General features: G+C 37.2%; 1 protein-coding gene across 4 annotated transcripts in view; it reads left to right on the plus strand.

The window, feature by feature from the left end:
• CDC42 (cell division cycle 42) overlaps positions 1–13,322 on the plus strand; it is a 46,577-nt gene that overhangs the window by 24,428 nt on the left and 8,827 nt on the right. For all 4 annotated transcript variants that reach the window (XM_055332521.1, XM_055332520.1, XM_055332522.1 and 1 more), the window contains exons 2-3: positions 4,109–4,263; positions 6,586–6,658. In XM_055332521.1, the coding sequence (XP_055188496.1) occupies positions 4,159–4,263; positions 6,586–6,658 (178 nt within the window). In that variant the 5' untranslated portion in view covers positions 4,109–4,158. The remainder of the gene's footprint in view (positions 1–4,108; positions 4,264–6,585; positions 6,659–13,322) is intronic.

Below are 13,322 nucleotides of genomic sequence, written 5' to 3' on the forward strand. Positions count from 1 at the left end.
GAATTTGTGCTTAAGAATGCAGAGAGAGGAAGCACCTAGGTGGCTCAGTTGGTTATGCATCTGACTCTTAATTTTGGTTTGGGTCTTGATCTCAAGGTCATGAGTTCAAGCCCAGGATATGCTGGGTGTGAAGATTACTTTTAAAAAAAAAAAAGAATGCAGACAGATTTATGAGCCCATTTGAAATATTGTTACCTTTGTTCCTAAACGTACATTGTAGATTTCTTCTGGTACAAATTGTGTTGTATCCATGTGTTTTACTTTATAGTTGGAAGTTTCCTGGTGGCCAGAATGATCTCTCTCTCTTAAAGATTTGAGAGAGAGAGAATGGTTCCCAACGTGGGGCTTGATCTCACAACCCATGAGATGATGGCCTGAGCTGAAACCAAGCATTGGGCACATTTAACCAACTGAGCCACCCAGGCACCCCAAGAATGATCTCATTAACATCTTATTCTTGCTGATATGAGAGAGAGGTACTGCATTTAAGGCTTCAACAGAAAGAACCAGTATTCTAAGACTACTATTTTTGTGAATGGCCTGCTGAAGACAGCTAATTTGGGTGGAATTTCCAAACATATTTATAATATAGAAAAAAAGAAATTCATTGTGAATCAGATTTAAATGATTCTTTTTAAATACAGTTATAAATGAAATCTCTTTTTTGGAATGTTTTAGACTAGCTCCGACCTTGTCCATCATAGGTTGTGATAGTTGTGATTGTGATTTCACAGATGAGGCAGTCATAGCTCTGATCATGGGAACTTTTTTGTTTTCAGTTTCCTTTCTTATTCCCTAAGGAGTCATAATGAAAATTTCAAGAAGCAATGGTCTTCTTCCACTAGAAGTTCAGAGCTGTGGCCCATGATTTTATATTTGTTTGTTAGTATGGGTTATAAGTCTTAAAAGTGAATACCAGATATAGGATGAAGATAAGGAGCTTCATATTTGGGTATGACAATTAATTTGATTGCAACCACAATTAAAATTTAGGAGGAGGAGGCAGCCCAGGTGGCTCAGTGGTTTAGCCCCGCCTTCGGCCCAGGGCATGATCCTAGGGACCCTGGATTGAGTCCCATGTCGGGCTCCTTGCATGGAGCCTGCTTCTCCCTCTGTCTGTCTGTCTGTCTGTCTCTCTCTCTCTCTGTCTCTCATGAATAAATAAAATCTTTAAAAATAAATAAAATTTTGGAGGAGGTTTTATCTTAGATGTTTTTGAGTCAGAGTCTCAAAAGTGATCAGCTTAACTGTGAAGTTACTTGATAAATCCAGATATTACTATAATTTCAGTGATTCTAAGACATTTTTCTCCCACATTTAGCACTTTTAAATTTAGGTTGTATTTAAAAACTATTGGCTTCTTAGAATCTATGAAATATAGTAATTAGGATATCAATTCTGCTGCTGTAACATAGAAATCCAAACTACTAGGAACTTAATGAAAGAGAGGTTTCTTTCTATCTTGTGTAAAAGTCCTGAAGGCAATCCAGGGCTAGTCCTTCTTATTGTGTTACTCATCCTTAACATCTAATTTGTGTCTTGTGGTTCAGTATGACTGCTTCAGCCCTCATCATCATGTCTGTATTCTAGCCTACAGGCTGGAACAGGGAGACTGTTCTCTTGCTTTTAAGGCTAGTCCTGAAAGTTGCATCCATCATTTCCACTCCCATTAATTACAGTGGTCACATCCAGCTGCAAAGGAATTTAGGAAACGTAGTCTGTTTTTACTGGGGACCATATGCTTTGGTGAAAATTCTTTTGCTAAAAAAGAAAGGAAGAAATGGTAGACTGCCAGCAGTCTCTTCCACAGTGGTCAGCCATTACTTTCTGCCCAGTATTTATGATTAAACTCTATATTAAAAAGTCACCTGGTAATAATGATTGGGAGAAGTAGAAGGTATAAGAACTGAACTTGAAATAGATTTGTAGGCATCTGGAAAATATTCTGTAGAATGATCAGAAAACTCTGTTTACCTTTCTTTTCTTCATTGTGAGTTGAGAAATTCTATAGGAGAGCCTTTTTTTTTTTTTTTTTTTTTTAAACAGAACGTTATGCTTTTCTTCAGTGATGGATTCAGGAACCATGAGAAGACAGCTGTTTCCTCTTTTTTATTGTTATGTAAAACACTTTTTTTTTTGTAAAACACATTCTTTAGGAGTAATTCTTTACACTTAGTACTCAGTGTGCTTAGTTATTTTGATAAATAATTTTGATTTAGTTTAGAAATTAAGATTTTAACCTTTAGTGCTGTACTAGTATGAGTGATTCTGTAGTGCATTGTAAGGAAAAGAGAAGGAGCAAGATAAAAGGTTAAATAGAAATATAATAGGATGATTTTGAGGAAAGAGAGAGTGTATATTTCCTTTACGTTACTCCTAATGTATGTATAGAGATGTTAATAGATATTTATATTAAGAGTACTGTAGGATGACGTAGGCATGGCATCCAGCCCAGAGTTAGGTGGTTCTGACATTTTTATGGTTAGTAAGGTGATTGTTCTCGCCACTAAGAAATTGTAATCCCTTCAGGATTGTAATTGAAATAGGACTTTATCTTAAAATGTAGGTATACAGAGCATGATGTTTCTTCATTCTTCCCAAAAAACTTAAAAGTTTTCATTGATGGGATGCCCAGGTGGCTCAGTTGGTTGGGCATCTCTGGCTCTTGGTTTCAGCTCAGGTCATGATCTCAGGATCCTGGGATCGAGCTGCTTTGTGCTCCATGCTCAGTGGGGAGTCTGCTTGAAGATTTTCTCCCTCTTCCTCTTCCCTTCCTCCGCCCTTCCTCCTGTGAACACACTGTCACTCAAAGATAAATTATTTTATTTTTATTTGATTTATTTTTTATAAAGTTATTTATTTATTTGAGGGAGAGCATGCACAGAAGCAGTGGGAGGAGCAGAGGGAGAAGGAGGAGCAGAGGGAGAGGGAGAAGCAGGCTCCCCACTGAGCAAGGAGCCCGAAGTGGGGCTTGATCCCAGGATCCTGGGATCACAACCTGAGCCGAAGGCAGATGCTTAACCGACTGAGCTACCCAGGCGCCCCAAATAAATTTTTTCTTAAGTTTTCATTGACTTAAGATGCCATTTATCGTAATTTCTTAGATGTCAAAATGTGGGGGAAAAAATGGTAATGATTTTAAGAATCCTTCAGTAGAGACATGTTCTGATTTTAAAGATGTTTATTTACAGAATATTTATTAGAGAGATTGTGAGTGGGCATGAATGGGGGGAGGGGCAGAGGGAGTACGTCAGTGTGTTTTAGAGTGATCCGACTCTTCATTATAAAAATGTAGGTTTTAATCTTTCCATGCCATGAATATTGAATTAGTAACTAGGCAACCTGGTGTTAAAATAGCTGCTAAGACTGGGGATCACCTTGACCTTTCCAATTCCTCATATTGCTTTTCTCTTCATGGTGGTGCTCTTTAGCTTGTTGGTTAAAGCTGAGTAACAATAGTTGTAAGATTGGATAAATGGACCATTCTTTAAATCAGTGACGTCTGTATTGCAGTCTAGGACACATACATCTGAAGGAAAAGTTTCACACAGTCATACTTGGCTCACTACATGGGATTCATTCTGAAATAGCATCTTCTCTCTTCTCTTTCTTTCCTTTTTTATTTTTAATTTTTAAATTTTTTATTAAAGAGAGCATACATGCAGTGGCGAGAGGCAGAGAGAGGGAAAGAGAGAATCCCAAGGAGGCTCCACACCCAGCGGGGAGCTTGACACAGGGCTTGATCTTGCAACTCTGACATCATGACCTGAGCCAGAATCAAGTCAGACACTTAACTGACTGAGATACCCAGGTGTCCCCTCCTCTTTCATTATAGAAATAAATATGCTGCTCTTTACACTATTTTGGACTTTAAAAAGAAAACCACTTATGTTGGAAACCATCAGAGATGAGAAGCTTAGAAAATTGACTCCTATTGTTACTTTGAGCTAGTCACTATTTCTCTTTTTAGGTTCTTTCTTAGTTGGGGTGCTAGTTCTGTTTTTTTTTTTTTTTTCTCTGTTTTTGCTCTGAGTGAATCTGTTGCTAGTAGAAGAAAAAAATACACATATCACTACGAATGAAACAGGTATCTTTCATCTTTTTGTAGGTCATCATCGAATTTGATATATTTAAAGTGGATACAAAACTGTTTCAGCAATGCAGACAATTAAGTGCGTTGTTGTGGGCGATGGTGCCGTTGGTAAAACATGTCTCCTGATATCCTACACAACAAACAAATTTCCATCTGAGTATGTACCGACTGTAAGTATAAAGGCTTCCATCTGTTAGTGAAATATATTGTTTGAATATCTTGAAAACTGTGTGTACTGAAATTTCTTTGTTGTCTGCCTTTGTGTCCTGTTTTTAAAGATCTTCTCATGGGTAAATTATATATACTTTAAAATTAATGGCTGAAAAATCAGTGAAGAGTCAGAAGGGGTTACACAAGGGTATGCAAGAAGTGCTGGGAGACAAAACTCCAATAGACAAGATTCTAAAGAGTGGTGGTCTCAGTTTGGAGAAGTATGCTCTATGTCTTGGAATGAGGTGACTTTTTTTTTTTTTTTTTTTTTTTTTTTGTAACTTGGCCAATGAGTAATCAGAGCTTGGAGGTCTGGGATGCTTTTTGGGACCTTGTAACTTCAGAGAAAGTAGTGTCTGTCTTCATTTATTCTCCTTAGGGGATAGAAGAGAATCTCATGGAGCCAATGTCTTAGCAGTAATGGAGCTCCAAATTGGTTTTTAAGGCAGAGACCTGTTTTTGTTATGAGAACACTAACAGAAGCCTCTGGGGATCCTCTCGCACAAATGCTTTTTATCAGCTCCTTAGAGTAGAGGGAAAATGGAAATAATAAAGATGATGAAGAGGGAGAGGAGAATTATTTAGAGTAACACTCACTTGTGAAAGAATGTATTTGGGGATCTGTTTGTCCCAGGTTGGGTGACCCATCCCAGTGGTATAATTATGTTAAACACAGACGTTCCTTCAGTAATGAGGGCCGAGCTAAGGGTTGGCCTGGCTTGGCAATGACCACCTCTGTTAAGTGAGTTATTTTAGGGGTTATGAAGAACATCTATATAATTAAAATGGGGTTAGTGTTGTTTAGAAGAAAAAAGGAAGAAAACGGATACTTTAGGTTAATCTTGAGAGACATGAACATTGATAAGAGGATGAGTATAAGTTAAGGGTTTGGTGGTTATGTTTAATTAGAATTGACAATCTGTAATATCTTAAAGCAGGTAAAGTGATTGAGGTAGGCCAAGGCTGTAGGAACAAGGAAGGTTAGATTTCTTGGAGGGGGAGAATTTGAAGATATAATTCAATATAAAGTCATATTTTTGGGTTGGCCCATTTGGGGACATGGTAAGTGAAAGAAGTTCTGAGATTGAGAGGGACTTTTAGGGGACTTTTCAGAGATTCGTGAATCTTGTTTCACCATGAGGGCAGCTATTGGAATTTTGGCATTTCAGTTTCCATTAAAGTTATTGTCTTGTAAACCTGATTTCTAAGCCTGTGTTATGACTTTGGTCACAAGGTGTTCTATTTAAGACGGGTTGGTGGATATTTCATACATGTGTTTGTATGTGGGTCTCTGGAGGAGGGTTAGATGTGACTTAAAATAATGTGTGGTTGAGAGCTTAGCTACATTCATTATAATTTTCCTTGTTCTTGGTAGCAAGAATTGACTTTCCTTTAACTACCACCTGCCCCATGCCCTTGCTTCCACTCTTGTTTACATTTAAACAATTCATTAAAGCCTGAACCAGAAGGTTAGAGTTAGATAAAACAGGGCTGATCTGAAAATATAACATCCTTCTAGTTGGGAGATTGCTTTTCATTTGTCAATTCAGAGGAATCTAGGAATTAGTGTTGGGTCTTTTCCATTTAACACCATTTCTTCCCATTTTCACAAATAATTTAGCACAACCAATATTAGTATATACTGAGTTTGTCATGAGTTTTACAGTGTTCAAAAATAAAAGCATCTAGTCACAGAAGATCTCTTAGGTCATGTGGTTTGTATCCAGTAACGTAAGTTTTATTCATGAAATCTCAAATAATCTGCCAGCCTTTTCTTGGACACTTTTCTTGACCTTGAAGGAACCTTTATTTCTCTCTAATGGGCTTGTTTTGCAGTAAGGCGCTTCTTGTCTTGAACCCTGAAAGGAAAAAGATTATCATGGATCTAGGATATTTAAGTATTTAACTCTAAAATGAAATGATCTGTGAAGAATTAATTTCTTAGAAATCAGATTGAACATTAAGGTAAACTATAAACTTACTGTCTCAAAGCTTTAAACTTGAACAGGATCATTTTGTATAGCTAGGGGATTTTGCTTCTGTGACACCTCTGGCTTTACTGTGGGTAGAGTAGACATCCCAGAATATGTCCCCTGTCACTTTTTCCAAGAATCATTTAGTTCATGTCAGGGGTTAGTTGGGAAGGTTGGTTATATAAGAACCACATGGACTAAGAGGGGATTAAGTTTTAGGAAAGGAATATTGCCTTTACTTAAGATTTGCCCTATCTCATTTTGATCATCCCCTTGCATACTAACAGTATTGTATTTTTGTGTTTTTAGGTTTTTGACAACTATGCAGTCACGGTTATGATTGGTGGAGAGCCATATACCCTTGGACTTTTTGATACTGCAGGTGAAAACTTGATGTCTTTTATTTTTAGTCTATAACTATTAACAGTTGCGGGTTGTCTTTTTTTGTGGACATTTTGGGAAGCTAGCATATTAGCAAACTACTTGGCCTTTTGTTAATAATTGGCAGGATTGAATATTGTGATGGTTGATGTTTGACTCAAGAGGCAGTCCCAGTCCTGGCATTACAATAGGAGTTTGGAGTTCCTTGGGTGGATGGTGTGGAAGGAGATAAAGTAGGGCAAGAACAAAGTACATTAGGCAAGCTGTATTATCAGTCTTTGAAATTTGAAGGCTTACTTAGGATTTGTGGCTGTATAATATATGCACAGATAGTTTCTTATACAGAGAGCTTGTTATTCTATACTACACTTGAAAATACTTTGGATGTGAACCAATATTTAGCTCACATTGTTAAACATTTGTGGTCAACTTTTGAAATTTAGGGAATAAATTGCTTTCTTCGTTAAGTGTACCCAATTCCTCAGTGTTATTTCCTCTTTGTTTTAACAGTGACTATACATGTTAATATCTGACTTCTCTCTTTGCAGTCTCTGTAATTATCAGCTTGATTAGCCAAAGGAAAATTTCAGAAAGATAATGTTTGGTATTTAGGAATTCTAAGTGTTTCACTTTTTATGAGTTAGCCTCTCCTTGTCTGCCATCTGACATACAGCTCTTAGGGAGTATCTTACTTAAACTGCTCACTTTGGAGGGACTGTCTAGATTTAGTTGGGAGGGTAAAATGGAGAGACAGTAGTAAGCAGTTCAGTTTAGAGACCAGTGGCTTCCTGAAGGTGGTTTAGACCTTTAGAATATTTATGAATCAAAAATTACAAGAGTAATGATATACTGGAGGAAAACTTAGAAAATGGAAAAAATAAAATGATGACTTCATCTCATGATAGGCGAGGGATTTTTCTGTGTTTTTTGTGTGCCCTTGGAGGCAATCTATGCGCAGAAAAAAGATAATTTATGGTCTCTCGGGGTTAAAAATTAATTTAAAATTTTAGTTTTGAATTTCAAATCAGTAATCAGTTTAATTTTGCTGACTGTATAGCCATGTAACTTCCACCATAATCAAGATCTATCCCCTAAAACATTGTGTTGAACTCTTGAAGAGCCCCTTCTCGATTTGGCCCCAGGCAGTCCCAAATGTGCTTTCTGTCACTGTGCTTTTTTTGCTTTTTTGGAATTTCATATAAATGCAATTCTGGAATATGGAGTCTTTTGTGCTTGATTTCTTTCACTTAGCATCATGTTTTTGAGATTCATCTATTTGTATGTATCAATACTTTTTAAAAAAATTGCTGAGTACTAGTCCATACTGTGAATATAGCACAATTTGATTATCCATCTACAAGTTGTTGGATATTTGGGTTCCAGTTTTAAGCTATTGTGAATAGTGGTGCTGTGCACATTTGTATTCAAGTTTCTGTATGGACATATTTTATTTCTCTTTAGTACGTAACTTTGGAGTGGGTAAACCTTTAAATTTGTTGTATAACAATACATTTTTTAATTAAAATAGTCACTTTTTAAAAAAAGATTATTTATTCATGAGAGACACAGGCAGAGAGAGAAACAGGCTCCCTGCGAGGAGCCTGATATGAGACTGGATCCCTGACCCTGGGATCATGCCCTGAGCCAAAGGCAGACGCTCAACCACTGAGCCACCCAGGTGTCCCTAAAATAGTCACTTTTATTTATTTATTTGTTTTTTTAAACATTATTTTTTATTTATTATTATTTTTTTTTATGATAGTCACACAGAGAGAGAGAGAGAGAGAGGCAGAGACATAGGCAGAGGGAGAAGCAGGCTCCATGCACCGGGAGCCCGACGTGGGATTCGATCCCGGGTCTCCAGGATCGCGCCCTGGGCCAAAGGCAGGCGCTAAACCGCTGCGCCACCCAGGGATCCCTAAAATAGTCACTTTTAATGAATCATTTTCAAGGTGGCCAAGTGTCCTTTGATTAATATTGCTTTATTAACTTATATTGACAAGACTTTAATCCCAGTCAGCCTCATTTACAACTGTGTTAAATTTTTTCCAGCACTTTAAATTGTGTTTTTATTTATTTTTTTTATAAAAGTAGTTCTTTTTTTTTTTTTTAATATTTTATTTACTTATTCATGAGAGACACAGAGACAGAAGCAAGGCTCCATGAAAGGAGCCTGATATAGGACTTGATCCTGGGACTCCGGGATCACACCCTGAGCCAAAGGCGGACACTCAACCGTTGAGCCACCCAGGTGTCCCTGAATTGCGTTTTTAAATTTAATATATTCAGTTTTCTATTTTAATCAATTCAGTTTGCTTGGTCTGACAGTGAACATTCCCATACTTTTACACACATAGCCTCAGTAAGCCTGATAGCTTATTATTTCCTGTATTTATGTTTTAATTTATCATAAACAATGTTATTTATAACCTTTATAAAATTCTTAACATTTTTCAACAAAAAAATTTCAAGGTTAAGATCAGTTACTCAGTTACACATTTTAAATTGGAATCAGAACAAACCTGTCATGTTCCTTAATATAGCAGATTATTTTAAATATTATAGGCACTGGGTGTTAGAAAGGATAGATTATTCCTAAATGTAATTGAAAATTAACAGTAATAGTATTTGATTTTTTTCATCTTTATATTAGATTCTGAATCTTTCTGGGGATTAAAAACATTCACTAAGGAAATGATTTTACCAACCCAGGCAATTTGGGGGGTTTCCATCTTCGCTTTTGAGGTCACTCGAAGCCAGAGATACTTTTTTTTGACAGGCATTGGAGAATTGGGGCAGTAGGCATCCACGTGAGTTTCTATCTTTGATACACTTAAGAGGAGACTTGTATACTTCTGCAGAGGCCTTAATCTCAGAGTCCTTGTCCTTAGTTCAAGTCATGCCATTAACTTAGTTTTCTTTCTGCTAAAGCTTTCATCCCCACTGAGATGGCCTCAGACTATTCGATTGTGTTTAATTTGCTTTTTGTTACTTTGTTCTGAATTCTTTTTATAGCGTTTCCTATCTCACCTGTGGCTAAAACTCATTCTCTCTCTCTCTCTCTCTCTCTCTCTCTCTTTTTTTTTAGTGTGAAATAAAAACTGACAAGGGAGAACTATACTTTTCATACTTCTAAACAAAGCTGATGGCTGATGTATAAGGAGTTTGGGAGGTGCTGGCTGCAACTCTTACAGTTATATTTAATACCATTTTAAGATCAGAGATGGGGGGACATCTGGCTGACTCAGTCGGTAGAGCATACGACTTTTGATCTCAGGGTCATGAGTTCAAGCCTAGGTTGGGGGTAGAGCCTACTTAAAAGGGAAAAAAAAAAAGAACATGGAGCTCTGTCTCGTGAGGCTTTTATCTCTGTGATGATAACAGTATATTCTTGTTCATGAGTTCCCTCCATAGTTATTTTCTTCTTTTTTTTTTCCTTCACATGTTGTTCTATTGTGTATTTTGTTCTATATTTAGCTTTTTTTTTACTTAATGTGTTTATCATACTCTTTCCCATGTTGCATAATCACCCCACTGTCCGTTCCTTTCTGTGTGAGACTTTTAAATGTTACTCTTTATTACAAAGATGCAGGTTTTACTTATTATAGGGGAAAATAATAAAAGTATAGATAAAAGAAAATGAAAAAGCATCTGTATTCAGAGACTGCCACATCTTAGTGTATGTCCTAAACAGAGCTCCTCCTATACATTCACTGTATTTATCCTTAGGGAAAGGGGCTGTTACTATCCCCAACCCCCCCAATCCCTTTAGCGTCTTTTTTCTCTTAAATAATGTGGTGATGTCTGTCAAGGTTGTACTTATATGTCAGTCTTCATGGTGACATAGTAGTTTGTTGTATGGCAGATCACACCATGGTTTAGTTTCTTTTTTTTAATTTTTTTAAATTTTTTTTAATTTTATTTTATGATAGTCACAGAGAGAGAGAGAGGCAGAGACACAGGCAGAGGGAGAAGCAGGCTCCATGCACTGGGAGCCCGATATGGGATTCGATCCCGGGTCTCCAGGATCACGCCCTGGGCCAAAGGCAGGCGCCAAACCGCTGCGCCACCCAGGGATCCCCATGGTTTAGTTTCTTCTGTTAAAGTTTGGGGTCTGTTTGTGGTATTTTATATTAAGACCTTTTCTCTGGTCAAACGTTTTTATATTTTGACATACATTCTTTTTTGTTACTACCTTTTTTTTTTTTCCCAAGTAGGCTCCACACCCAGCATAGAGCCCAAAGTGTGATTTGAACTCAGAACCTTGAGATCAAGACCTGAACGGAGGTCAAGAGTCAGACCTTTAACCAACTGAGCCACCCAGGCACTCCCCTTTTTGTCACTTTTTATCCTGATTGAATTTCAGACTTTTCAGAATTTCAGAATAGTTGCCAGTACAAAGAACTCCTTAACCAGATTTACCACTTTTTAATGATGTGACTTTCTCTCGCTCTGTGTGCATGTTGTTTTTGTTTCTAAACCTTTTAGGAGTAAGTTGCACACATCCTGCCCTTTTGCTTTTAATGCTTCAGTGTATGTATTTTTTAAGAGCAAGGATATTATCTAACGGTATACTTACTAAATGCAGGAAATTTAACATTATATACAGCATTAAAATTTTAATCTACAGTCAGTACATAATTCTCTCATAGCAAATGTTTTTTCTGGTACATGTTCTGATTTAGTATCATATATTACATGTAGTGGTTACTCTCTTTAGTATCCTTTATTTTTATTTATTTATTTTTAATTTTTTTAAAAAATTTATTTATGATAGTCACACAGAGAGAGAGAGAGAGAGGCAGAGACACAGTCAGAGGGAGAAGCAGGCTCCATGCACCAGGAGCCCGACATGGGATTCGATCCCGGGTGTCCAGGATTGCGCCCTGGGCCAAAGGCAGGCGCCAAACCGCTGCGCCACCCAGGGATCCCTAGTTTAGTATCCTTTAATAAGGAACCTCAGCCCCTCACAGCCATTGGCATTTTTTAAGGAAACAGGCCAGTTATTTTATATAATGTTTCTCAGTTTGAGTTTGTCCATTTCCTTACAAGCGGATTCAGAATATGCATTTTTTTTTTAAGATTTTATTTATTCATGATAGTCACACAGAGAGAGACAGAGAGGCAGAGACACAGGCAGAGGGAGAAGCAGGCTTGGGAGCCCGATGTGGGATTCGATCCCGGGTCTCCAGGATCGTGCCCCGGGCCAAAGGCAGGCACCAAACTGCTGCGCCACCCAGGGATCCCCAGAATATGCATTTTTGGTTTGAATACTGGGTTGGTAATGTTATGTCCATCTTAGGGTATCACTCTTTGGTAAAATAATTTTGATCATTTGGTTATGGTATTCAGTTTTTCTACTGTATGTTTAGAATTTTTATTTTTAAAATTTTATTTATTTATTTTTAAAAAGATTTTATTTATTTACTCATGAGAGATACAGAGAGGCAGAAACATAGGCAGAGGGATAAGCAGGCTCCCTGCAGGGAGCCCTTTGGGGGACTGATCCCAGGACACCGGGATCATGACTTGAGCCAAAGGCTGATGCTCAACCACTGAGTCACCCACATGTCCCTGTTTAGAATTTTTATAATTAATAATTTGTGAGAAGATAACTTTAAAACTGTGTGAATACTCTGGTCTCATTAAATGGTCTCTCTCTAGATTTAATAACCACTGACAGGGGTGGTCACATAGGAAGAAGCAGGATCACTAAGTGCCATTAAATTTTGAACAATTGGTTATAGAACATAATGATTAGGTTTGAATCTGTAGTGGTAAATTGCTGTGAAATGTTTAATTTGCTTTCTTCTGGTGTTTATAGTGCCTGCTGTAATTCTCTAAAAATGTTGCCTTTAACAATATATTCTTATTTTTTATACCATGAGATTCTTTCAGACTTTCATTTGGACCAGAGTCCTCAGTTCAAGCTGACCTTGTTCCTCTTGAATTTCAGTTTTAAATAGATTCTAAGCAAGTGAAAGGTCAGCAACCCATGAGATATATCACTGATTTTTGGCAAATGTCGGAAGTTAAGCAGTGAGCTGGTGTGCTGTTAGAGTAGGTGTAATATAAGACCTGTCGTCAAAATCTGACTTACATGTAGAGTGAAATTTTCTTGATCATGTTGTGTACCTTAAAGGATGCTAAGTGATGACGTTGCCTCTGTTGAGTAATAGATATTTGTGATATACATAGAGGATACATTTTAGCTGGATAAATTGTGCTTGGATAGTGAAGAATCTTGCTCATCTTAAGGAACCATTCTTTTTCCTTAACTTCATTCTTTTTCCTTAAATGTAGCACTTGAAGCAGAAGTAGAGGTAAGGTAGCGTACTTTCTGTTTATTGAACAGTTTCATTTCTGATTTTATTTTTCCTTGGGAGAGGAAAAGAAAGGTATATATAGCTTTGAGGGCTAGTTTATCACAAGTAAATGGACTGACCAATACTTTGTTGACCTAGTATTCTAAAAGAATGGCTATGTTTGTTTTCTGTTTCCATCTGAATAGAAAGTTCGTTGTATGTAACACGTTGGACACTCATTTAGATGCTCTTAGTGGTGCTCAGGAATATAGAGTTGGATCTGTTTTTAATGTGCACTTACACAGATTGATTGCAGTGGCTGAATGACTAAAAATAAAGCCTTTTCTAGTCTAGGCCAGG

Source organism: Nyctereutes procyonoides, unplaced genomic scaffold (assembly GCF_905146905.1).
Source record: "Nyctereutes procyonoides isolate TBG_1078 unplaced genomic scaffold, NYPRO_anot_genome, whole genome shotgun sequence".
Lineage (NCBI taxonomy): Eukaryota > Metazoa > Chordata > Mammalia > Carnivora > Canidae > Nyctereutes > Nyctereutes procyonoides.